Here is a 27,398-nt window from a genome sequence, read left to right as displayed (position 1 = left end):
AAGGAGAACAGACCAACTAAATGATTATTTACCTTGCATAGTTTTAGCAGATTTGGTCTGCTCCTCTGTGCTTGTAGCCAACTGTTGCTTCTGCGGACAAGAAAATAGTGTTAGCGACCAAATGTATTTAAATAAACATTGTGGACAGTATTTTTAAGATACTGAATGTCATGCAATGTGTTCAAGAATTAAATTGGTTTATCTGAGGACGATAAGGAGACATTAGCCTTTTTCCCTACACTATTCATAACAGCTCCCTGGTGTCTTGAATAATTGTCTACTCGGTTAATTTTCAGGCACTATAGGATATCTTGTTCAGAAGCACTATCTACAGTATTTAAGGACAACCTTGAATGCAAGTAAACGGTGCGTTCGGAGATTCAATCTAAAAATTGTTGTGCAGAGTGCTGAAGTTTCCGAGTGTCTTTGAACGCATCAGCGCAGCCTGTCGGCATGCGGGGGAAACCAGAAAAACAGAAACTGACTGGCGTGTTTAGGAAGCAGAGAATAGTTTTGTTTCGTTTTGCCATCGACTATGTTATTCGTCGCTTTGCAAAAAAGGGAGGTGAAGGGACCATCATATTCTGCATGTTGTTAAAGACGCTATAGTATACTTGGTGCATTTTATGATATGCCAAGCCAATGATGGTTATGCAGCGCGAGAAGCAACAAAACATAGATCCTTCCGCTTGTTCATGCCTAGAAAATAGTACGGAAATAGAAACCATTTTTTTACAAGAATTTTGGGTCGTGTGATGAATTGTTAGTAAAAGTTGTTTGTAACGTGAACTGTAGAATGTACGCAAATTACGGTAGTTAATTAATTAAGTAATTGAGGAAGATAAATGAATACTACTAAAACTCACCAGGCCTCCAAGCTTTTGCGCCGCAGCTTCTTTTTCCTGGTCCACACCGGCCAAACGTTGCCGTAGTGATAGGATTTCATTCTCTTTGCCCTCCAATAGTGATCGCAGTTCACCAACTAACTTTTAAGCAAAAGAAAACAAAATAAATAAATAAAAAAAAAAAAAAAAGACAAACATTACAATAAAGAAAATACATTTGAAGTAAACCAAATCATCAAGCAAATCTGTTGCTGCAACTTAGAAAAAAAATAAAATAAAAAAAGTTACTAGTTTCAATTTCGCGCAGTACACATGGACTTTTGTTAACTCCTTCACTGTCATTGACGGCTAGAGAAGACAAAAAGTACATTCATTTTACTTTGCCTGGCATTGAATGAGTTCAAAAGGGCACTGGTAAAAGTAGTGGAGTCAGATGGAGTCAAAGTTAAAGGGAAAAAAAAAACAAAGAACACAACAGGAACTCTTAAATGATGAAAAACATTTGAGCGATCGCCACAATTTAGTACACATAGTTCTATTTTTGCAATTATGTACAATGAATTTCAAAATAAATCTCAGAATTTACTATAAAGACTCTTTAAAAATCTACTTATGGACAGCGAGAAAGCATTCATACTTGTAAACATAGTTATGTAACACTCACCTCAGTTCCCTGAGATTGTCCTTGATTCTGAACATCTAGTTTTGCTTTCTGGTTGCTTTGGCTGCAACACAAATGGCGGACCATTTGGGCTACCATCTCTTTGGTTTCTCTCTCACTCTGGGCCTGCCGCTCTAACTCAGCTCCCGTCTCCTCCAACTCCTTCACCTTGAGCTCGGCTGTGTGGAGTTTCCCAAGGACATCCTCCATCTCCACCAGGTGCTGGTTCTCAGCTTTGTCCACGCCGGCACGCACAGCGTCGTCCAGGCGCTCCTTGTCTTCGTCGAGGGAGGCCAGCCGCTCCTTCAGGTCATGAATCTGCTTGTCGTGGGCGGCGGCAGCCTCTTCTAGAGCCTGGCCGTGTTCCAGTTTCAGCCTCTCCAGGACCTCAGCGTTGTCCTTCTCGACCTGGCTCAGGCGCATTTGTAGCTGCTCGTTGTCACCAGACAACTTGACGCCGGTGGCCTGGAGCTGGGCGGCCGCCTCACCGTGCGCCTTCTCCTGAGATTCCAGTTTCTCTTGTAGCCCGGCCAGCTCCTCCCGCCGCTCGGCTTCCAGCGAGGTCAGACGATCCCGTAGGGAGGTGATCTCCTCCAGGAGGAGAGAAACGCCGCCAGAGTCAGGGTCATCGGAGGCCTGCTGTGAGCCGAGACGGAGCTGCAGGTCAGCGACCTCCCGGGTGCGAAGTGAGAGGTCCCGCTCCAATTCCATTATGCGGGATCTTTCTGACACGGTGGCAACCTTGAAAAGCAGACATCTTAAGTTCGCCTTGTATCTAACAATCTGAATTTGTGAGCTGTGCGTGTGAAAAGACATGCAAATGCTGATTCAAACAATGGGAGTGAACCCTGAAAGCATGAATGGAGCAAGTATCCAATCGTGCAGCCCAGGGTTTGAATATTGGCTTTTAGTATTGGGCTGCATTTTTATTGATGGGATATAACAATAATCGCCAACATATTCAGTTTCTCTTGACCTAGTAGTTCATCGGCCATACACGTTTTATTGTTTTTCTCAGAAATGTATAAATAGTCTGTGCAAATGGAACACTGCAAAAGTTTCAAGCAATCACCGGTTGGGAGAATAATTTGAATGTCTTCAAAAAAAAAAAAATCCCAATGATAACAGTACTTTTTTCAAATATAGAAACATTTTTGTTCAAATGCACTTGAGTAGTTTGTTTTTCTTTTTTGTATAAAATTGAAAACCAATAAGGAATTATTTTTTACAATTGAATGTGTAATGGACTTTTCAATACAAAGTATATTTGAAAAAAAAAAGATAAACTATTATAACATTTAATTACTGTATATTTTATGTTTAATTCTCTTTGGTTTCAGTTTTACAGATAACATAACATCTTGCCACTTATTTGGAGAACTGTGCAAGTGAGTCTTGTTTCTACAAAGTGATGTGAATAAATTCTCCCATTTCTTAACCACAAGAAACAGAACAGATGCTATAAGTGTTTAAATAAATTGAAATGTGTTTAAAAAATGCAGGAGGAGTAAAAATATTGAAAAGTGTTTTATGGTCTCTGTACAATGCAGAGTTTTACTCATCACAAGCAGGTCTGGAATATATATCCACAATAAATACTGGTTTACAGAGATAGGCATTATGTGCTAGGGATGAAATGTCCATTTTGGGGATGCAAGACAGAGGAAGCCAATTTCGTAAAAAGGACAGACTAAGCAAGGACGGAAGTGGGTTTTCATCCGTCCCTGTAATCATTCCTAAACAAGTCAAATACCCACAGACGTCTTTTTTTCTTTTTCATGTCTGTTCCCTGCAGTAATATCAGACTCACAGGCATACTCTGCCCTCTAGTGGTTCAAGACATGGATTACATCACAAGACACCCATTTTGCTGACTGATAGAAACACAACCATGCTGTCTTGCGTGTGTAACCCACCAATACACTACTTCAGACTCCAAGTATGACTCGTTATGTATGGGGCGTAGGAAAGAGCAAGATAGCAATTATAGTTTGCTAACTGTTATCATTTAGTACATACTTTAGATCTGCATGCAAATTATGTCCTTGTCTGGGATATGTCTAGAACGCAGTACTATTGCGAGATTTCTCAACAATGATTGCATTATATGGCAAATCATTACGTTATAACACACTCTTAAAAATTATCGTGATGTCCACCAGTGGAAATTAGCTAGCTAATGATCTTTAAATAATGTTCATGAATTGGAGGACCATTATTTTTATGAATAAGGCCGTAGGAACGATCACAGAAGGGTGCCCAGGCCGCGGATGGATGATGGACTGGCAAAATAGCGTAAAGCGCCATTCTTTGCGGGTTTACCGTAATTTTATTTCTAGATATGATACATTGTTAAGTTTATGTTCCAGGGAGAAACATAAAATACATAGGGAAACCGCATAAAACACACAATGTTATTAATCTCTATTGCCAGGTATATTCATCCCAAGAAACGAGAATTGCAGAGTATTTTTTATCTTGATTAGGGCTGCATAATACATAGGAAATATCAATATTGTGATGATGGCCAATGTAATATGGATATATCGCTAAGACATGCAATAATTGTCTTCATACGCTTTTATCTGAATTTGACCAGTCAGACGCAAACAAAACGTGCATCAACACCCAATGGTTGGACATTAGATTGGATATTAATATTGTCAACATCATCATAGCATGTTTTTCTAATATTGTGCAGCCCTAGTCTTGATTCTGTGAATTAATGTAATATTTAATTGATACCCTGATATACCGGTACTCATGAAACATCCAAATATGTAAATACGTAGCTACGGAAAGGGTGGGAGAGACTACCATAGAAATGAGTAGGACACATGGATGTCAGGAAGGACCTGGAAAGATGACAACTCTTTGCCTGGCGGGGAGGGGCTCGAGGGAGACAAGCATCTGTCTGAGTCGGCACTGATAGGATTATCATGGAAGCTGTCACTCAAATACAGCAGGACTGTGAATGTGCTCATGAAAGAATAATAATCCTCAGTGAAGATCGGGGGCAGAAAGGCTTGTAAAAAATGTGATTGTTTGCCAAACGTTTTATATAAGACACTAACTGCAGTACCTCAAATAGTGGCCCTCCGTCAATAAGACATAAATAAACCCTTCCACCAAAGAGAGGCCTCCCTCGTCCATCAGGGACAAAGAATTAAAGGCTGGCTCTATAAATAGTGATCTTAGTAGAAGTACGCATTTCTTTTCAGAGTACTCGCGATTCACTTCGGTGGTGAATTTAGATATAAATGTCTTGACAAATTTTTTTATATGTGCTGGTAATTTGCCATTTTTTTTGTCTCCAGATACAAGTCAAATTTGAGCTACAAGTGCACTTCAGACCCCCACAGCTAGATGGCGGCATTCACAACATCCAACCATCGTTAATTCACATTTGGGCTAACGATTATCTTAGGAATCCATTAATCGGTCAGTTATTTTGTTAATTAATCGATTATTCAGATTTTTGATTCAATTACTGCTTTTCTCAGCAACATGTCAGAAAATAGGCAAAAATGGTGATTATTTGTTTCCAAAGTAAAAGTGTTTTGTTTTGATTCAACACAGTTAATGAGTCTGCATTCGTGGAAGGCTCCAGAAATCAGAGAATATTTACTGTTTTGAGAAGTGAGAAGCACCTCGACTTCACATTGCTTTCCTTGCAGTGGAAGGACACCATCACTTGCTGTTGGGAATGCACCACTGAGTGAGTTTACAGTCAAGAAAATGCAGTCTGTTTTGCTATTGTATGTCAACATTTTTGCAGGTTATGGGAAGAGCAAATAGCATTATCGTGCTTTTTTTTTTTTATACACAGCGATACTGTTGAGCGATAAAAACTTAAAAAACAAAATTTTTGTGTTTTGGGGTGGCCCTCCAGTTATTGAACCTCCAGGCACACAAAACTGTGCAACACTATCGATTCCATTTCGCTCAAGGCCTGTTTTTTTTTTCTTTCTTCCAACGCGGGGCGGCATCCATTACCCTAGTGTCTTCTAACTCTCTTTGGAGCTTCTCAGCTTTGGTCTTTTCAAAGTGCAGTCTCTGTTCAAGCTTCTTAATGTGGACATGCTCCAGCCTGGTCTGCGTCTGTTAGTACACAAGGGAAGAGAGAAAGAGAGAGAGAGAGAGAGAAAGCGAAAGAGAGAGAGAAATTGAGAGAGAGAGAGCGAGAGAGAGAGAGGAGAAAACACCAGTGCCACCATCACATGCCAGCCCAACACAGACGAGAGGAAGGGGACAGGGCAGGGGGGGGGGGCAGAATGGATGGATGGATGATAACTGGAGGATATGAGAGGACACACCACAAGTTAGTGCACAACGCTCAGGTTGCACCATGAATACAAAGATAGTGAATATTCAAGAAGCAGAAGAGCATTTGATGCACATGTGCAGGTTGGTTGGTTGGGGTGAAGGTAATTTAAAAGGCAAATAGCATGCAAACTGACAGACACCTGGTGGGTATGGGGTGCAAATAAACATGATGTCAAAGATTCTTCTTTCCTTTCTCTGCTCTCAAATGCTGTTCGCATGTCCGCTGAATGTAAATAATCACATATTTGAGCCATGAAATTCTAACCAGATAACCACTGATGTGAATGAAGGAGCTCAAGTTCTTACATATTAGGAGAAGGGGGACTCATGCCGAGGGCCGAAATGCGTTACCAGACAAAAAAATAAAACAAAACTTGAAAACTGAAATGGTGAAAATTTGTGTTGCTATAAGTCCACAATTCAGGACATTGCTCTCTTTTTGCACATTCTGAGCAATTCAGAAATTCACTTTACGGGGTCTTTTATATATACAGGAAGTCCTCGAGACACAGCCTATTTATTAAATAATAAAAGCAAATTTAAACGATTATTCTTACCATAAATAAAATGATTACAATATGGATGGATATGTGGTAGAAACTAGGATGTGTACATGGGTTATTTGGGGAAAAATTGCATTAAAAAAAAAAAGCCTTCTTTAGTGAACTCCTTACCTCTAAAATACCACAGGGACTCTTAGAAGTAGTCTAAGCACCAAGTGTTACTATTAGAGGAGACATTATATTTTGGAAATAAAAATAGCCCGACATCTGATTTGGTAGTTGGGTTAAGGTTTATGTGAGTGGGGGCAGTGGGATGACGAGGGGAGCATCTCCAGTGGTTTCATGCCGAGCACTGGACCAATATGTGAGAACATTAAAATAATACAAAACGACGAGGACAAGAGGGAAGAAGAGGCGATAACATCACATCACTGAACTGGAGGTATCAAAAAGTTACAGCATTAGTCGCCAAATTGCGCTCAACAAACTTTTGTTTGGGAGTTTTGGTTGAATTTTGTGAAGCTGCATGCACATTCTGAGGGTGAGTCATAAACTGTGAGTACTAGCGGGGGAAGGGGAAAAGGGTAAAAGGCATATCCTAACCCTGACGCCCTTGTTTTAATGCTCTAGTTTGAGTTTCTTCTGATTAAACCAAGTGGGTCCCGCTGTGAAAGTAAATGACAAATCCTGAGGTCAAATACAGCCTTAACAACAGCTGGAATACTGCACTCTAAAGCATGACTCACATCAACAAAATGTAGCGAGTGGCTAGTTTTTCCAAACATAATTGAAGATAAATACAGAGCATGCAAACATAGCGCTGCTCTTCCACGATCCCTGACTTAGCGGCAGCTTACGACAAATGGGACTTTTATAACAGATATATTGTGGAAAAGTTGTTTCTTTTTAATTGTTAGTATACAAATAGTAGTGTGTCTGCTTTATGAATTTCTACAGTACAAAAGCGTCGGAATTTCAGAATTTCTAATCGTGTACCTTCAGTGTAGAACCACAATGTTCCACAACATATCAGGCAGCACTGAGCTCTACCGGCAGCGTAATTAACAGTGAGAATTGTCGGAAAAGGCCAACAACTAATTTCCAGTAATAGTCAGTTCCGCAAAGCAGAGAAAACATATAAGCCTCTGAGTATTGTTGTATGCTCCGTTTGTATGCGTTGCTGACAAAGTAGGAGTTTGAGAGTTTAAAATTACCATCACATCTATGCTAATTTCTGCTAACCTAACAAAGGTATTTTGCATTATATGTTGGCAATAAACGCGGGTTTATTTTAACACAAATAAAATTGGTCTGCCCTGAATAGTCTTAAATTAACATGGACATTAGTGTGATATACATCGTTCCTGTTGAGGAAAAATTATATGCAATCATACCTGCTAAAAAAAAAAAAAAAAAAAAAAACTAGTTCGTTGAGTCAGTCTGAATATATATATATATATATATATATATATATATATATATATATATATATATATATATATATATATATATATATATATATATATATATATATATATATATATATATATATATATATATATATATATATATATATATGTATATATCTATATATATATATACACACACACACACACACACACCCCCACACACACACACCCCTACCTCAAGGTCCCCTTTGGTGATGCACGCTTCCTCAACCCGGAACTGAAGATCCTCAACCTTTCTATTTAATTAAAAGAAAAGAACCCAGACTAAGCTTGTAACATTGTTAACAGTTCACTAAATTCCAAGTGCTGCCTTACCTCCGCTCCTCCTCCAGTTGGTTGAGCAGCTCCACTTTGTCTTTGTCGGCCGCCTCCACCAAGGCACGTAATTGATCCATCTTGGCCTCCATCTTCCAAACGACACAGTACAAAGTTTCAATAAAGAGAGCATGAACAATACCTTTAAGCAGGACTGACTTTGACTTTACTGAATCAAGTATAGTGGACTCTTTAATAACAGTCCTGTCATGTGCCGGGCATATTTGAATTTTCAAACATCTCATACATGGTATATTAAATAGAATGAGCCAGTAGGAACACGAGGGAATAAAAGGATTGCATCCATGTCTAATTTAAAAAAAGTAAAGACATTTTCTTAAAATGTTATCCCATCATTCCCACTAAACTGGACTAATTACCGTATTTTCCGGGTCATAGGGCGCTCTTTAAAGTCCCTAATCTTCCCCAAAACAATCAAAGCGCCTTGTAAAGCGACGCGCCCATTATATGGACTAAGCATCACTCGCGACCATCAACCCTTTTACTCATTGGGCTGTTCGGAGTGCATGTTAGCACACCCTGCTGGTCAAAGTCTGAGTCATCTATGCTTCTAATTGACTGTGACTAATACATTATGTGACTATGGTGTTTGGGTGATGGTGTAGGAGAAAGCTGGACAAAAGGGCAGCTGTCCACAATGTGGTAGTCTGTCTTATCATTTATGTGATTGCAAGCAAGAAACGTCCCAGGTTTAGACAACAGACTGCAAAAAGCCCAAAGCACAACAGCACATCTCTCTAAACAGCCATGTGATTGGCTGAGTCTGAGTGGCTCCCAAGAAGCCATTGCTATAATTTTTTTGTTATTTTTATTTCTTTTGGGTATATTGATGGCATGAGAGATACATGTTTTGTGTTAATCTTATTTCTTAGTTTCATTGTTTGCTTGTATGCTAAGTTTTTTTTTGGTTTTGATTTGAAACCGTGACTCTAAGGAGTGTGGTGACCAGTGAAGTCCCTCCCCTGACGTTGTCTAGTAGACTATTGCCAAGACACCTTTTATTGGTTAGAGTCATTGTTATTGACAGTGATTCCTAATAGTTTCATGACATCTGTCATTGACACGGGGTGATACCTCTGGCAACGATCTCTTAGGGGATTGAGTCCTGTTGAGCTGACATCAGCTAGCATAAGTAGCTGAGCTAACGCAAGCACTGAGCTAGTGCCTTGTAGTGTGGCGCGCCTAGTATATGCATTAAATCTGGAAATAGCACCCTCAACTGGTGTTGCGCCCTCTGATGCAGCGTGTCTTATGACCGTAAAAATACGGTAACTGTTTCGCCACCATTACCTGCTCCTGGTCGTCCCTGAGCAGCGTGATTTCCTGCTCCATCTCACCCGCATGGCTGGTGGCTTTGGCCACCTCGGCCTTCTCCATGTCCCTCTCCACCATGAGCTGCTCGATGTGCTGCTGCTTCTCCTTCAGAGCCTCCTGCAGGGCCGTGGTACCAGAGATCTTGCGGTTGTAACGTGACGACGTCTCTGTTAGCTGTGGGTGCGAGAAATCAAAAACAAATGACCATAAAACAACATCTATTATGTGACTCTTGATAATGTAACTCATCAGTGGGCTGCATTCAATAAGGGAGTATACTGTCTATAGTCCACAGTCCTTGCTCTGAATACCACTAATTGAGGGATTGCATGACTAATTTTTGGTAGTCCACGCTCATGTGACTAAGGTCAAGCCAAGTCAATGTTGATCGCTTCAAATAATTATGACAAGTGCATTACAAATATCACAACATAAGTGTTGCTTTACGACTCATGAAAGACAGTTTTACGATGATCCTTTGTTTGCACACCAATGTACCAATGTTGTGTTTAAAAAGTAGCGTTATACAGGTGTGTGTATTAGTGGTTGATATGAGTGTATTGCTCAAAGTAGAGTGTATCTCACCAGACCAGTGCGGCTGGGCTTGGCACTGACAGAGGACGCCACTGAACTCATGGTGCTGATGGAGGAGGCACTGGGACTGCGCTTCAGGCCGCCCGGTGTGGCGGTGGTCTTGCGAGCTGCTGCCTTGACCTTGGCCGGCGTGGTGGAGGGGAAGCCAATGCGCGTGACCTTGTGCACTGGCGCAAATAAGCCGTACCTGGGCTGGCACTGGAAGTACCTGTGGAAGCGGCCAGTGAGGGAAACCTTTGAAATAATGTCGTTTTGCGATCCAACTCGTAACTTGTCAATAAAATCAATTTCATTTTGTATTGTGTATCTATTTGTTTGACAGTTTGTCCCCTTCAATAAACGACCGATAGTGAGTTGGCGACTGTGCCTCTATAAAAATAAATTGCTTTATTTTTATTTCCTCATGTCATTTGAGCAGCAGCTTCTGCTTAACTGCGATTTGGGCTCATAACAGTGTTTGACGGGGAAAAAATAGTTATTTATTATTATTTTTAAATGTAGTACTCTTACGCCAAGGAAACACTTTATACAAGAGTTCAATTGTACCCTTTGAAGCATTTGTTCCTACCTTGTGCCTGCCACCGCACCATCATTCTTCCCTAAGGGCTCATCCAGCTCCACACCACACCACTCGCCTTTTGCAAAATCCGTGTCTCCAATAAAGCGCACCACTCCTGCCTTGGTTCCACCGACCTGAGAAAGGGGAGGGCCCAAAAACCTTAGTCCACATTCAAGCCCCTTAACAGCAAAGGAAAACAAACAATTGGTATAAACACACCTATTCACCTATTATTTTTTGTTCCTGCTTTTATGCCGCCAAAATGCTTTGCTGCATTGATGCATGGTGTTAGTGGAGAAATAAGTAGCTAGCGTTGGCCACCAGATGATGGCTAACCCACTTGAAAGTACATTACAGTGCGATAGAAGTACTATATGCGATGAACAATATGCAACTCCACCTGTGCAGAGCTGCTCGTTTGTGGTGGTGGGCTGGATGTATATCAAATTAAAGTAATCAAAAGCCCTTTCTTTATGTTTTTATGTTAAAGTTTGAGGTGTCACAAAAATATTAGCGTCAGTCACTGTCCTGTTCAACATGTTTGATTGAACAAAAAGCTCCTTCCAACTTCTGAGTCAGAAATCTGTGTTTCTGTTGAAACCATACTATGTTTGGCTGCTGATTTCTAAAAAGAAATAGAAAAAGATCAATTCATTCTTTTGGTAGTTACGCATGTGCTTATATTAAGATAGAACCAAATATTCCGTGGGTCTTGAAAGCTCAGTCAAAAAGTTGCAATACGGGGAACACTGCTTTGATACTGCAACATATGGTAGTAAATAAAACAAAAAATTAAAAAAGGTTCATATAGGCAATCGAACATTTTTTTTTTAGAGGACATCAATTATTTCAGATTTTTTGCTAAGGATTCAGGGATTTGAAGCCTCTAACGCCGATAGCGAGGGTTCACTGTAATCTGCTTTTCCGCACTCAGATCCTAAATGACATAATTCCAGCAATGGGGCAGAGAGGCGTGCCAGTGGCGAGCAGATTGCGGTCAAACTGTCAAAAGGGGGTTAACACTATTAGACCTTTGGCTATTTAAAACACTCTGTGGCTTTGAGGTTTAAATGAATAAAAAGTGATGAATTAATTAATTTTAAGAAAGCAATCTTAGGGGCAAAGTGGCTAAATTAATGCAAAATATATATTTTTTTGAATGATCAATCAAATCATGCTTATTTGTATATATTTAATAACGAATGCAACACGTATTTATTTTTTTGAATGCAATGTTTTCTTCCCGATACGAAACAAAAGGTCAGTTGCCTCGATTCAATTTTTGCAAGTCAAGATGCAAACATCGGTACCTTCTACACGGCCCTAAAGACAGATTCTTGGTACTTGTTGCAAGTAGGTTCAAGTCGGGGTGACCGTTAATATTAGACTGCTGCGGCGGCTCGGCTGTCCCGCATGATCGGTGATTGCTGAACGGAGCGTGGCCGTATATATATATATATATATATGTATATAAAGAAAAAAAATTCACATAAACACACGCACGGAGCAGACTATGTTTCCAACCATTGCTACTCAAGCACGTACAAAGCCATTTTCCACATCATAAATCCCCTTTAAAACGCAACATGCTGATACAGAATTAGGCACTGAGCCCTGATGCCAATAGAAATTTTTTTTAAAAATCCACACGTAATAGGCATGGCATTTCCATTCATATGGATGGGGAAGGATGACTTAGGATTTGCGAGTATTTAGAGTTACAAGTGTGGTCACAGAACAAAGTAAACTTGTATCTCAATGAACCATGTTACAGTGACTATAATGACATGCTTAATAGAAAACAGAAGGGGCCAAACTTACTAACACCCGGTCGCCTATCTTGAGCTCCCGTTCTCCTTTCTTGATTGAGCCGCTCTCTGATAGGTTGGAGACGGATTCGCTGTTGGTGCGACCCAGGTTGGAAGGCTGCGCGGCTGGTGTCCACGCCGAAGTGGAGGGCTTTTTGGGTGTGTGGGAGGCCACGCTAGCCACTGACCGGGCGGGTGAGGTGGCGCGGGAAGGCGGCGCCGTCTGGGTGCCGTCCCCCTCGCCTTCGGTGCGCGACAACTTGGATGGGCGGGTGAAGATCCCTCGCATGGCCTCGCACTGGAAATAACGCACTCCCGCCACCGAGCCGTCGTTCTTCCCAATTGGCTCGTCCAGAACGATGCCAGCCCATTGTCCAAGGGCAAACTGGGTCTCTCCCAAAAACTGGACGTAGCCCGGTTTGGTCCCGTTCACCCAGACGCGCTCGCCCAACTGGAAGCCATCGCCAGCATCGTGGTTGTCGTCCACATCAGCGGCTGACTTGTCGGCCACAGCGGCTTTACTTCCTGTTGAAAGGCAGCACAATAGAGACGCATCAGCTTGAGAAAAATAGAGAAAACAGCTAATTAAGCAATCAGAGGAGTGGCTTCAATTCAAGTGTTAAAAAAACTCCACTTCCACAAATGCGACTGGAAACATGGTCATGAATGAGCCTACTAGACGTGTCCTACTTTTCTTGTATTCTATTAGGTGAGTGAATTTTTTTTTTTTTTAATTACAAACAGAAAAGATAAAAAAAAAAAATATACACATTTTCACGGTTAACTCATTCGCTGCCATTGACGGCGAAGACGGCCAAGATCCCTTTTTTTTTTTTTTTTTTTTTAACTTGGCTGGTAGTGAATGAGTTAATGGGGGCCAGAACTACCCACGAAAAGAGACGTTGACTTTTAAAAAAAAATAATTTAAAAAAAACAATAAGGCCACTGTGACTCTCCTTCCTGACATGGTTCCCAACCTTCTAAATACACTCACTTGCTTGCTTTCAAATATTGCTCCAAAATTTCAAACGCTCATTTTTCCGCTAATTAAGTGCCTTGCTAATGAAATGAAAACAAGTCTCCATTAATGAGTGTGGTGTTAGCATATCTAATACTTCCCACCTGTGCCCGGGTTGGTCTTGGGAGCGCCGGTGGCCAGTGCCCGGGCAACCTTACTGGGCGCTTTGATCCCGCTGGCCTTGGTCGAGCTCATGTTTCCTCGTATGATGTAGTGGACGTGCAAGGCCAAAGTCCATAAACGGGTGCCGTTTCAAGGTAGACCATGTAAACCACCAGGTGAAGGCTCTTGGATAGTAACATAAAAGAAAAAAAAATCCCAAAATCAGAAAATAAAACAGGAAAAACGAGTAAAAGAAAAAAAAAGAGGTAGTCCGGCAGAAAACCCTGAAGAAAAAAAACAAAGAGACTCTATTAAGGAAATATAATAATAATAATTTTCATGAGGGGGCCCAACATACCGGTATTCTTATTTGTGTACATTGAGGCTACTGTGGGTCAAATGACTGCAAGACTTCAACTAAATTGAGTGTGTGTTTAAATCAAGGAAAATGCTGGCTTGTCACTGTTCATGTCCTAATGGTATGCATTACTAGGGCTACACAATATATTGAAAAAAATCTTGGTTATCATGATCATAGCCTAGGCAATATGCATTTCGCTTAGACATGCAATAATTTTCTTATGGAATTGTATGTTTTTATCTGAATATGACCGATAAAAACTTGAATGTGCATCGCCACGCAATAGTTAGACATTATCTCAGGGAATTACAATTTGCCAAGAGCACATCAAGCTTCAGGTCAATGTGTGCATCAAATATGAAAACATTTGCAAGCGTAAATAGGTCCTTGAGTCATTGACGGCGATTTTGTTTTGGGAGGCATTCTGTTCCTGTGAGCACAGCAGAGGCCAGGTCACACGCCTAAAAATACCCGCCAAAAGGGCAGATGATACGCCGGCACAGCTAATGCTGCTGCAAAGCACTCCTGGTGGCATCCGCGACCTTGATCGCCAGGCAAACGCAGCTATTCGCACTTTTTGTTCTGCCAAATAAAATGGGAAGACGGCAACTGGATTACGGCGGAAGGAGGGGGAGATCCTAGGGGGAGATCCGCTACCACCAGCAGCGTTAGATAATCCTATTTGTCAGATTAGTGGTCCACTGAAAGCCTTATGGAGCAATGTTTGATTTTGAATGGCACCATTTTGGTCAATGTGCTCCATTGAGATTGACAACCTGCTCAAATGAGATGAAACAATTTTTTTGAGTAATTTTTGTGCAACTTGCTGTTCTCTAACAAGGACCTGAACGGCAAAACTCACAACAGGCGTTACATTCATGATTCAACTTGAACATTTTCAATGACACCCACTTGAATGCCTTTCTATGACGCTCCATTGTCTCCAAACCGAATGGGTCACAGATGACATAGAAGTGGATGTCCTTGGAAATAATTGTTTAAAAATTCTGAAGGGAATTCAGCTTGTTAGAGAAAAGCAAATTGTGCACAAAGTAAATGTTATTTTCAAACCAAAATGGCAAACTTCCCGTGAGTTATCGAGCACTGCTTCGTGAGACGTTTTTTTTTTTTTGTAGCTTGAAAAAAGTTTCAGCGGCTGAATTCACAACATAAATGCATGGGGTGTTACCAAGCCAATTTCTGGGCTAAAATGCCTGGCTCAAGTCAAAAATCGTAGACTTCCTGTCTTTTCAAGCGCCTTCGTGATCAAGTTTTCTCAAGACAGAAATGACCACCAAATTTCATGTTATAAAGTGAAACACCAAGATCTGACATTGTGGATTAATCATTTTCATGAGTCGTCAACCTACGTGAAACCTCATTCCCATCTGCATTGTATCGTGTTGTCCAACCTTTACTGAGAATCTGGTGAGAAAAATATCACCAGCCATCTCCAGAAAAATGATCGCCCAAAAAATGATCTCATCTCAGTTTATTCACTCAGTGTGGAATCTGGGGCTGTTCAGTTGATCACAATGCTATTATTTTTCATGAATCCACGTGGAAAAGCACTAATTGTTTTGACTGTCACTATACGCAACTGGCATAGATAGATGAACAAAAAGAGGAGTTAAATTAAAATTTTGCCTGCAGCACACCTGATGATCTCTCACAGAACACTAATGTAGTGAGTGAACACTGCATTGGACTATGGCAGTAAATTGCCATTTGCCTTTCTGACTGTTTCGTGGTCAGCATTTGTAAGATTTTCTTTGTTCGCCTCTAAGACAAAACTTTCCCAAAACATGAACGTTCATATGGTTGTTGTGACTTTGCACATTAAGAGAATTAGTCGGGGCAATATCAGGGCGACGGCACCTGGGAGAGCGGCAATTGAATACTACAACAATGGCGTGTGGATGTCTGGTGTTGAAATTTACACTCTGGTCATGGCTCCATGCACATAGGCAGCGATACAAGGTTACAGATGGCACATATTCACTTAGATGGCAAAGGTAAAAAAGCGGTCAGTACCAACGTATTGCTTTTACTACCAATGTATCATATGACGATAACCAGGACTAACAAAGATAACATGAACAACAACATAGCCAACAATCATGATAAAACTGACCAGGTCCAGAATCGCTCTGTTCCCTGTTCATTCAAGTGGACCTCCGCATATTTCAAGTTCGGTACGCGCCGATTTACATATTTGCAGTCTTATATTTTATTTATTTATATTTTATTTTATTTATTTACATTTTTAAAGTATTTATCTTTAAATTCCCCCCAACAGTTTTCCATGGAAAATATTCAAAAGTCATCAAGCGTTTTTAGAATATATTTTTGGGGCTTCCCAATGCATTTCAATGGTTGTCAATTATTAGAAGATTTTAACTTTTGCAGGCCAGCCCAGTACCAAAAGCGTGCTGGGTTTAAAAAATGATTAATTTAATAGATTTTCTTTTCATAACTTTATATCAAATCAGAAAACCATAACGCAGTCCTTTTAATAGATCTCACCCCCACAGACACACACGCGCACATAACTACACGCATAGAGACACACACCCTGTCTCTCTCTCAAGATACTTGTCAGTCAGAGGAATGAAAGGCGGCCATCATCATCGACCCAGTTTAACAAGAGTGTTCCAGTTTACACCCACTATGCCGAGCGATGAACAGCCTCGGGTCATGGGGCCGCCGGGAAGAACTAAAACGCACACCACTTAATCCCGCACAATATAATCAACTCGCCCATCGACTTCTTGGTGAATCCCATACAGAATCTTGGATGTGACCCGCACAAGCCATGTCGCATTATGTGTCACCACTCAAGTGAAATCATCCACTTATTCTGGAGACATTCCCACCACAATCATGTTAATCTTTTAGCCACGTGCTAAGCTGAGGCGAAGCGGGCTAGGGGGCAGCTTCTGGGTGTTGGGAAGCCAAACCATGGAGCATCGATATACTACAAGATTGACATTTGAGGGCCGTAACATCTATTTGTGCGCACATATAAAGTCCTTCCACGTTTGGTCACTCAACCACTTAGTTTACCTCATGTATAATCTACAACATATAACAACTTTTTAAACATCAAACTGCATTCAAATGTAGCCTGGAAAACAAACTATTTCAGTTATGTGTTGTTTCAGAACACCACGGGGGGATTATGTAAAAGGAGCACAGTACATACAGTTGATAAGAGATAAAGGAGAACATAGTCTGGTGGATTCAAAAGTAGGATATCAGGACACCAAAATAAAGTTTATAAGAAGAAATACAAGACAACTTGTTGAGATTGAGAATCCCTCCAGTTGTAAAGAAAATTGTGACAAGGCAACCGATCTTTAACACACCTTCACTTATTTCTCTTTTCTTGAAGTGCGGGACTGCAGCCGGTTTGCAACAGAAGCATGTTTACCTTACGGTATCAGTGTTACAGTCTCGGAACATTTTTTTGAGTTAAAATGGGCAGTACTGGGATAGCAACACTTGTGTACTTGCAATGAAAGACACTTGTATGGGTCTGAATTACATTAAAAACATGTTTCTACATTCCCAATAATAGCCATGGAGTCCAGTTCTCAACTTTTTGCAACTCTACTCCGTTCCAATTCTGAAATGTGCGAATTCCAAAGACCGTCTAAAATAATTGTGAATTGTATTTTCACGAAAACAAGATAATAAATGATTAAAAAAAATGTGTGTGTGTTGGGGGTAAAGTTACGTGGTGCGGTGACGTTGACACCTCGAACCGGGAAGCTAACGGACGCCGCCTGTCTTTGAGGTGGCACATCTGGTCGAGCTAACGGCTAACGTTAGTCCGAAATGGTTTGAGTAAAATGATAAAAATAATTGAAATACTCCAGCCGTCCTACCACCGTCCACAGCAGAAGAAAGACGCCGGGGGAGGTGTCACTCGAAGGCGTCCAAAACTGTCCGCAATGTCACTTACGGGGTGGCAGCTCCGGGGCCGTGGGAGGGCTAACTTTCCACCGTACCAAAGAATAACCTCCTCCTAGGTTGACACCATGTGACTCTTAGCGCCTTTAACAATACTCCATGGTTAGTTATCCATTTGGACCAATGGGCGAGGCCCGAGTGACAGCCGGCATTTGAAGACCGAGCTACATTAGCCATTAGCCGACCTGACGCCTCAAAGTAAAGTCGTCGACTTACCTAGGCAACTTCAACGAACGTCCACTCTTTTAGGGGCGTTGTTTTTTTCTCTCCTAGAAAAGGCTGAAAAATTGCTTGACAGTACGCGAACACACACCTGTTTACGAGTGCCGTGGAAATAGCCCACGTCTGGTCGTGGAAGGAGAAGAGTTTTTCGGGTACTACTGCTGCCGCTTCGACTTGTCAGTCAGGCAGCAACTAATGAACCGGCGGAAGCGTAAGATTTTCAACAAAATAGTGTTTGTCCAAGTGGAGCTGCCGTAGGTGTGCGCAGATTTGGGCAACGCTGCAGACTGGTAACCACATGGATCGCGCATGCGCATGGTTACCCAATCGGCTAAAATAATTTTGAGCAATTAAAAAAATAAATCTTTGTACATTAAAGGATAGTTTGAAGGGGGTTAACTTATGTTTCAGATTTATTCTAATATTATGAATTATTAATTACTTATTTAAAAAAATGGAAAATTTGCAAATGCTCTTCCTCAGAATCGATCTGACAAATCAAGGTGTACGAGTCAAACGCGTTGTCTCACAATTTGAGAAATTGATATATAATTATGGGTACAAAGTAAAACTAGACATGTTTAATAGCTGGTATTAGTTATAAAAAAAAATCCTCCCTTGAAGAAAATTCTACTGAAATTCAAAATTTGATGAAAAAAATAGCATAGAACATGATTGGCACTTTAAAGTTCTGCATTTCAAATAAAATTAGTGCTTCAATTTAAAATACTACGTTTATCCTTACAATAATTACCAACATTTCAAAGTTCACTGACTTGTATAAATGCACCTTGTATGGATGTGAATCAGACTTCTTTGTAATTGCACTGTCAACAAAATGTTAAAGATTTCTAAAAAATGTGTGGAAAAAAATGGATGTCCAATTACATCCATCCATTCATTATCTGTACCGCTTCTCCTCCCAAGGATCATGGGGGGGTGCTCGAGCCTATCCCAGCTATCTTCGGGCAGTAGGCGGAGTACACCCTGAACTGGTTGCCAGCCAATTGCATGGCACACATAGACAAACAACCATCCGTGCTCACATTCATACCTAAGGACAATTTTGAGTGTCCAATCTAGCTGCCATGCATGTTTTTGGAATGAGGCAGGAAACCGGAGTACCCGGAGAAAACCCACACAGGCACAGGGAGAACATGCAAACTCCACACAGGAGGGCTGGAGCCGGAATCAAACCCACAACCTCTGCACTGTGAGGCCATCGTGCTAACCAATCAGTCACCGTGCCGCCCTATACAATTGCAATTTGTCTAAAATACACAATAATCGTACAAGTTTTGTACATAAGCGTCATTAGTGATAAATCTTCCGCTGTTAATTGGCAAATTGTATTTATGCAAAATGAGAATTTTCAAATCCCTTCCCCTTTTTCAAATACTCATTTGTGGAATTTAATCTCGACACGAATTCCAATATGCACATTCCTGAAAATAAATGAAAGACTGACTTCAATAAGCAGTGAGGTAAATCAGCCATGTTTACTCCAAGACTGATGTGTAACCACCCCAAAAAGAAAATATATTTGATGTCACGAAATGAACATTTTTACATATTAAACTAATGCTAAAATGAAAATAAAAAATGTCCCTTTGTGCCTTGTAGACGCCGTAAATAAAAATTGTGAGTAAAAACATGAGCCATGAGTTTTTGTCATTCAGTTTTTTTCTTGGCTAAACTGCGAGGCGAACTCTTGAGCAAGTCTCTGATGCGTAGGTATGTACCCGTGGCTTCTGCCACCTCTGTGTACTCAGGTGTGTCCTCAAAAGGCACGATGCCCTCGGCGAAGCGGCTCCGGTGGGGAACAGCAGACACCTTGGAAGCCAATGCCTTCGGGGAGGCACAGTTTACATTCTTGGACTCTGGATTGGGGCTCTGCGGACTGTCTTCTAGGGATTTGCTTGGATCAGGACTTTGGGGGCTGTCCTCTTGTGATTTAAGTGGGGTAGGACTTTCATTCTGGGGTTTTTTGGGATGGTCCATTTTGGATTTAAGTGTAGAAGGACTTTGGGGGCTGTCATCTTTAGATTTGGCTGGAGGAACATCCTCTTTTGCGAATGTCATCACAGCAGGACTTGGGGTGCCCCCCTCTCTGGGTTTGGCTGGGCTCGGTGAGTCGCCATTCTGAGGACTAACATCTCCAGGCAACATTTGATTCTCATCCTGACAGCCACCCACTTCTTCGAGCCTGTCCATTTCTGAGTCACCTCGGGCTGGTGTGGACTTGCTGAGCGATGTAATCGCAGGAGTCCCCGCCGTCGGCGTATCTGGGTCGCTACTGGTGGCAGTGTCTGCATTCTGTAGCGCCGCCCAGATCAGCCTCTGCTGCTCCTCCAGCTCCTCCAGAGTGAGGTCATCCTCCCTACCCTCCGCGGCCTCGTCCACCACCACCCAGTGGCGCCCACGCGTCGTCGCCGGGGAGCCGTTGGTTGGCGTAGGGGGCGGAGTGCTTTTAGGCAGAGGCGGCGGCGTGGGAGTGTCAGGCGGTGTACCGTGTGGTAGAGGCGGCGGCGAGCTGAATGGGGAGCCCTGTGTCAGTGGGGGTTCGAAGTGGAAGTTACCGTGGCGGGGGTTGCGGTAAGGGGTCCCAGGATCTAGCGGGCAGGAATGTCAAACTTTTATTACTATATTTAAAATACAGACTTACACCAAGCTCTGAATTGTTGTGCTCTAAATTAGCCATGTTGGTTTGATGCCCCACAGCAGTCTAAAGAAATATTACATGAAGTCATGCGATCGGCCTGAAAAATGAACTAGAATTAACGGATAAGATCAGGCAATCGCCCGGGAAATTTTGGTTTACCTGAATCGATATCCATGTCGGAGTTGCTATCATGGCTGGATCTTGGCCTCTTCCTGACTTGTTGGGATGAGTCCGACTCATGCGGCCTCTTGCTGCTTGGGCCGTCTGGCTGTTGACACATCATTTACACAATGACATGAAGAAATTGAAGAAAATAAAGAACCTACAAAACCAGGCACACTATCTATTCGGCTAAAAAAATAAATAATTTTATTTATTTTTTAAAAACCCTGTTCCGTAAATCAGATTGGGGATTGGGGACCCGTGACAAAACGGCATTAGCCTATCTATGGTGTTTCCTATTAAGAGTTAGAATTAGTATTAACCTAGTGGACAAAAGGAGAGGTTGATTTAATTATTCCCCTCTTAAAATAATGGCCCAGGTTATTTTTTTCAGTGTTTTCAGAAAACACAAGAAGTGAATCACATTCTGATTCTCTGATAAACATTAAGAATTTCATTCCAGGCGTGGAATTGAATTATCTGCTTGCCAGCATCCTGAGGAGATATCTAAGGCAAAAAAAAAATTACAACTATAAGTTATGACTGAGGCCATTATATTAAGAGGCTGGCAATATACAACATTTAATTCTCTTTTCATATATGTTTGACAGTAAACTTAAACTGGTAGTGGCGATCACCAGCTTGAAGCCTCTTTCTTGTTACTTGTATTACAAGGCACCAATGAGAGACAAGATCTCAAATTAAGGTTTAACGTCCAGATCTGAAAAGTGGTGGTTAGCCCTTTCCTTCCTTCCTTTCAGTCTTTCTCCTTCCCTTCCTCTTGCCATTATTTCATACCATTTTTTCCTTCCATCATTGCCCTCATTCCATACCCCTTGTTTCCTTCCATCCCTCCTGCCTTCCTTTCATATCTAAAGGCGCCACTGTACCTACTTTTGTATAAATGAGCACAGGTTCACAATAAGATGAAAGACCGAATATGAAGGTGTGAGCTGCATTTTTGGACTGGACACACTGACCCATTAGTTTGAGTTAGCACTTTTAGTAGAGTTTGGGTTACCGAAGCAAAGTGGCTTGTCAGGTAAGCGGCATAGTTGCACTTCAAGTGGTTGCTCTGCATGGGAACTGAACTGTAGCGCATGAATTCCTGCACAGAATCACAAAAGACAAAACATTGAGTAATTTCCCCCACCCTTACTTTAACAAAATAAAATTAAATATCATAATCAAAATATACTTGGAGGTTTTAGTGAAACTTGATATATTGCATTTTTTGCGATGACATGTCACAGCTACATAATGTACTCAGTTCAAAAATAATTTAAGAACATTTAATTTTTTCATATTAAATCATTCTTCTCTAAAGCAAATGACCATAAACAATGTAATGTTAACTCCAACCTTTACTTTTAACAGTCAAATTATTTGCAGCAGAATTACATTGAAATCAAACTACACTTCAGCGACAAAATGAAAAAATAAAGCCTTAAGTTAATAAATCCTTAAGTTAAATAGCAGTAATATAGTATTTCATAAATAGTAATATTTTCACCCACACTTGAAAGGAATTGGAGTAAAAAAAATAAAAAATAGTCCACAGCGGTGTTAACTTACGTCTTTGACTTTGTGTGGTGTGGGTACATTGAATCCTGGGAAATCTACCAGTTTGGAAACATCGTAAGAGACGTTTTGCGTGCAGGTCATACTGCTGTCATTTGACTCTAGACAACAAATAAGACTACACAGTGTGAGATTGTCTTTCACAAAAATCAGACTTCTCATTTATAAAAAGCAAATGACAATGACATTATCCAAAACAAGTTATCTCATGTCTACTGTATTTTATTCTTCTTGTCCCCCCCCCCCAGAAAAAAATTAAGGGAAACAAATGAAACATGATAAACATTTGGAAAAAACATTTGCAGCTCGGACGCACAAACCTTGGGTCAAGTGTTCCCACAAATAGATACATATCTGCTGTAGCAAAAAAATAATAATAATAATAAAAAAACTAAATAAAAAAATCCTCCTGACAAGTAAATGCTAATTAATCGATAAAACCAATTAATGACATATCTCTACAGTATATTAAAATTAAATTTGAATAGGCATTACTTCTTGCAGAAACGATGACAAACTCTAGATACTAGATTTTCCTTAAAAACTACAAATAAATTTGTATTTTATCATTATCCTTTTGTTTGCTCAAGAAATTTTCATTTATTAGATTATTTACGTTTTGTGGATAAATCCCTGCTTTTGTAATGTAATGAGAAAACAAATATTCCAGACACATAAACTGCAATTGAACTGATAAAAAAAACAAGCAAGCAGTCCTACCATTTCCGTCATATAGCATTAAACCCGAGTTTTCCATTTCGGCTTCCTTGAGCCAACCTGGCGGGTAGCCCAGCTGCCTCATGCGATAGATGAGAGGCGGCAGCGTGTTGGCGTCCAGTCCCAGCGCAGACAAAAGCTCGTTGCTGTACACAACGCCACACATGCAACTTTACTAACGGAGCTTCACAAAAACAAGCAAAGTGTGTGACAAGAAGCACGTGCCTCAAGACTCCTGGTTTGTATTTGGAGAAGCGCTCCTCCACTTCTGCATGGTAGCGCTGGTTGCCAAGCCCGCCCTGGTTCTGGTTGAACTCCTTTCTTCTCTCATTGATGGCCGCCATGTCTTTAGGCTGACAACACACAAGAAAGCTCACGTGGCACAACTACTACACGTGTTCATTCAGCAATATGTATAAGAAACTCATTTAAAACCCTAACCTAACAATTCCAAACCACAAACAAGGCTTGAAACCTACTTTACAAGCCAAACATCTGGTTGAAACCTGAACCATTTCTGAAACCGTAAGCCTGGCTTGAAATTTTCATCTGAAACAAAGGCTGCCTAATTCTGGTTTGAAACCCAATATATGAATGATGTTGACATCACTCACCTTGGGACAGCCTCTCATTTGATGAGCACTTGAACCGCAGTTAAAACACATTGATTGGGGCCTGCAATGGGCAGAAATTGTCAAATATCAACAAGTACAATAAAGTGAACGGAACAGAATCAGTGAGTTACATGTCAGATTTTTAAGTGATTCAAAGTCATTCTTTTCCAGCATACCTTTTGTCCTTCACTTCTATTTCTTGTCTATCTGTGCCAATAACCAGATTGAAGACCTGCTGGTAGCTTTGTTCCAATTAAGGAAATGACAATTTCATAAAGAAGACACAAGCAATAATAGAATGTGCGTTTTAAGGCTCCAAACTGGTCAGCCGAGTCTTTAAGATACGTTGGCACCTCCCATCCGTCGGTAAGTTGAGGGTTGTTGTTGAACAGCGGCTGTCCCAGTTTGTCCACACTGAAGCTGCTGAAGTACAACACGCTACCCACCACCTGTCTCACACAAACACACACACAAAAACACATGCACATGCAGTTTATTATAGTGACAAAAGAGTACAAGTGCAACGATTCATCGACAACTAATCCATTATCAAACTCATCAATAACTAATTTGGATGATTGATTAGTCATTTAGTGATCTAAAATTGTCCAAACCCTCAGGATTTCTATTGTTCCCCATGAAAGCAGACTGATTACATTAGTCAACATTTTTTTAGGAAATTTTAATCTGAGACACAAGCAAACGTTTCTCGATTATGTCTTTTGAGCAGATTCCAAATCTACGCCCGTTTTGTCTTTAGCACGTCAGGTTTTCATAATAAAAATATAATACGTAATAGTAATATATTTAAGGGTTAGATTCAGCAACAGGTGTAATGTTTTTTGTCTGCAACGTCAGAAAAAAATATAATGCATGGTAAAATCTGTATTGTGCAAGCGATCATCGGTCAAATGTGAAAAAAAAGAAAAGAAAAAAGAAAATCTTCAGAACTTGATGCGACAGAAAAAAAAAGTTAATTACCTCTGGAGCGTCCTATCAAATGCTTGTAAGATGGCAATGATTACTTGCAGCTCAAAAAAGGGAGTGTGTGGTCCCTTTCTGCACTATCGCTTACAAGCGTTATTAAAGTGTAAAAACCAGATTGGTGAGTGTGTGCTCACTTGAAAGGCGTCGGTTGTTGTTCCCACATCAGTCGAAGTACATTTGTGGAGATCTTCATCCAAGGCAAATGAAGATGGCTTCACGCAGGAGACGAAAAAAAAGTTTTGGTCAGACTAAAAGTAAAATAAAATCATGGAACACAGAAATTGCATACACACCATACACGTTACAGACGTTTGACACTAAGACAAGTGAGATAGACTACTAGGAGCTCCAAAAGCCTGGATCAAATCTCTGTGATCATGTGTCGATGACGTATGAGACTTCATTTGAGACACTGAGAATCCAAAAATTTCGTAACTGATTCAAATATTTGCCGATGTGTAGAGCTGACCAACTGCCAAACGGAGACACTAAAGGCTTGACTACGTTACCTTTAAAAGGGCTCAACCAGCTAGGATGGTCCATTTTAAAGAACAAGTTCAATTTATGTATACTTTATTTTCCAGGAAAACTATTTAAGCTTGCATTTTCTAAGGCCTCACAGGGCGCGTCCAGTGAGGCCACACACAGCTGGGGAGTCGACCTCCTCACTGGAACATTTATGCTCTGAATTATTCAAAAACTGTCCATCCACAAATTTTCTGCACTGCATATGTCCACGGGGGTAAGAATGCACGCGGCATTGAGGGTGGCGTAGGCCTCGCGCAGCGGCTTCCAAACATGAAGAGTCATCTAAACCAACGAGGAAGAAGTCTGTAACGCGGAAACACTATTTACATAAAATTAAAAAAATTGAAATAAAATGGACGTGTTTTTTCACAGGACCGTGAAAATATTGTAGACTAAAATTAAGTAAATTCAACCCCCCATGGGTTCAATAGATAGAAAAAAAATAAATCAATCAATCAATATATATATATACTGATATCGACCAATATAAAATACATATATCACAATATAATTTCAGCCATATCGCCCAGTCCTACACTGATGTAATTTTTATATGCATACTTATTTTATAAGTGGCTATAATCAGATCAATCAATTGTCATGTATATGTGGGTATGTGAAGCCCCATGAAATGTCTCTGAGATTAAGTAAATACATTTACTACACACAAGTACAATTTACACAACCACACGTGAAGCACCTACCCACACAGATAGACACACACACACCATCTAAAAATAACACACACACAAACACACACCCAGACACACACCTGAGGTTTCAGGTGTGATGACTCTGAGCATTTATTGCGATTTGCCTCTTTTTGATGTCTCAGAATGACACCACAGACGGAATCCTCAATTTCTTGACGACATTGCCTAGGAATGAAAGTCTAGGTTAGGACCAGCTTCTTACGAACAAAAGGACTTTGCTTTTGAGCATCTAAATCTTTTGGTTTTTGAAACAATCATTTCAAATCCTAATTCAAATCCTAACCCTAGCAGAATTCTAAACCTAGATTTCTTTCACTTTTCAGACTTAAAACCAAAATGTAAACGTTAAGCCCATCATGAAACCCTACCCTAAGCATGATCCACCGGGCCAGTCTTGGAACCCTACTTTTGACGTTCAGTCCATTGTGGAAACCTTTCAAACCGCAACACTGATTTGAAACCCGACCCTAAAGTTTGAAACCTTAAACATTATTTTAGAAACTTAAACAAAGTTTGACACCAGACTTCTAAACTTACTTTGTTATGGCATTGTTGGAATAAATAATTTGCGCGATGGGGCCGTCGATGTTGACATCTTCAATCGTGATTCCGCTAAAGGCAAATACACAAGATTAGCCACAAAAATTTGAAATGTAACCATCACCGCCACACGTCATCTTGTCGTCTTGTCACCTGGGCCGCGTCAGCATCGTCAACTTTCTCCTCAAAGTTTTATGTGGAGCACGAATTAAGGATTACAGTATTAAATCAATAGGTGGCCAGCTACAGTTAGCATCGTGCGAGCATAGCAAGGATATTCTCCTTCGTTAGCTTCTCAATGCAGTCGTCGCACTCGTCAAGGCGACTCCGGAGCCTCCTCGTTTCTCCATCGTCCTCAGCTGTGTCGGCGTCGTCTCCGTCCGGGAAACGAATGTGTGTGGGGGCCGGGGTAAAGTCATCCAGTTGCTCAAAAAGCTCCGCGTCTCCAAAATCGACATCAGCCATTTTTACCCTGGTCAATCATAGAAAGAGCGTCAGCAAAAATACCTCGCGTTGATTGGTCGAGTATGTCACATGGGCTACCGCGTGATTACGGAGACCGCGCTTATTGGTTTACTGCCTGATAACATTGTTTTATTGCAGCGACGTGCGTACCAGGCGGCGGTCTTGGTTCCTACCTAAGGTAACGCATGTACGTTGAAAATAAATCATAATTAGGTCATTTATCAACCAATTTCACGAGGTTTATGTTACTGTCGATGTAAAAAGATATGCTATTAATATAAAACATGTGATTACAAAAAGCATGGAAAAAAAACAACTTTTACCAATGTAGATCTA

At 40.8% G+C, this 27,398-nt stretch overlaps 2 protein-coding genes across 8 annotated transcripts in view; both read right to left on the bottom strand.

Moving 5' to 3' along the window:
* The window catches only part of clip1a (CAP-GLY domain containing linker protein 1a), a 33,435-nt gene extending 15,099 nt beyond the window's left edge, over window positions 1-18,336 (bottom strand). For 4 of the 7 annotated variants that reach the window (XM_088293556.1, XM_088293586.1, XM_088293595.1 and 1 more), the window contains exons 1-12: window positions 18,185-18,336; window positions 13,538-13,720; window positions 12,429-12,940; window positions 10,617-10,741; window positions 10,040-10,256; window positions 9,431-9,628; window positions 8,120-8,211; window positions 7,980-8,040; window positions 5,503-5,607; window positions 1,510-2,247; window positions 867-986; window positions 33-90 (exon numbers count right to left, since the gene is read on the bottom strand). In XM_088293556.1, the coding sequence (XP_088149682.1) occupies window positions 33-90; window positions 867-986; window positions 1,510-2,247; window positions 5,503-5,607; window positions 7,980-8,040; window positions 8,120-8,211; window positions 9,431-9,628; window positions 10,040-10,256; window positions 10,617-10,741; window positions 12,429-12,940; window positions 13,538-13,628 (2,317 nt within the window). In that variant the 5' untranslated portion in view covers window positions 13,629-13,720; window positions 18,185-18,336. Of the gene's footprint in view, window positions 1-32; window positions 91-866; window positions 987-1,509; window positions 2,248-5,502; window positions 5,608-7,979; window positions 8,041-8,119; window positions 8,212-9,430; window positions 9,629-10,039; window positions 10,257-10,616; window positions 10,742-12,428; window positions 12,941-13,537; window positions 13,820-18,087 lie in introns of all 7 variants that reach the window. The other 3 variants (XM_088293565.1, XM_088293575.1, XM_088293612.1) reach the window with 3 other exon arrangements.
* A 1,237-nt stretch (window positions 18,337-19,573) lies between these two features.
* Window positions 19,574-27,147, bottom strand: zcchc8 (zinc finger, CCHC domain containing 8). Its single transcript, XM_088293543.1, has 14 exons — window positions 26,876-27,147; window positions 26,751-26,793; window positions 26,595-26,669; window positions 26,117-26,222; window positions 24,951-25,028; window positions 24,175-24,278; window positions 24,006-24,071; window positions 23,830-23,890; window positions 23,441-23,568; window positions 23,219-23,361; window positions 22,493-22,599; window positions 21,939-22,025; window positions 20,915-21,023; window positions 19,574-20,705 (listed from the first exon to the last, which is right to left on the bottom strand). The coding sequence occupies exons 1-14, from the start codon at window positions 27,060-27,062 to the stop codon at window positions 19,765-19,767; spliced, it is 2,235 nt and encodes a 744-aa protein (XP_088149669.1). The 5' UTR covers window positions 27,063-27,147; the 3' UTR covers window positions 19,574-19,764.
* Window positions 27,148-27,398: the final 251 nt, after the last annotated feature.

This window comes from Idiotropiscis lumnitzeri, chromosome 1 (genome assembly GCF_059441095.1).
Source record: "Idiotropiscis lumnitzeri isolate Australia: NSW breed Sydney's pygmy pipehorse chromosome 1, RoL_Ilum_1.0, whole genome shotgun sequence".
Taxonomy (NCBI): Eukaryota; Metazoa; Chordata; class Actinopteri; order Syngnathiformes; family Syngnathidae; genus Idiotropiscis; species Idiotropiscis lumnitzeri.
Note: the sequence above shows the minus strand (reverse complement) of the source record. Positions and strands in the feature narration are given on the sequence as shown.

Bases quoted from the DNA above. Each gene is read 5' to 3' on its own strand.
- zcchc8 (XM_088293543.1), bottom strand. From the start codon at position 27,062: ATGGCTGATGTCGATTTTGGAGACGCGGAGCTTTTTGAGCAACTGGAT. The intron at 26,223-26,594 runs GTAAGTTTAGAA...TTTCATTCCTAG, and splicing joins TCCAACAATGCCATAACAAA to GCAATGTCGTCAAGAAATTG. The intron at 22,600-23,218 runs GTAGGACTGCTT...TTTGTTGTCTAG, and splicing joins AATGCTATATGACGGAAATG to AGTCAAATGACAGCAGTATG.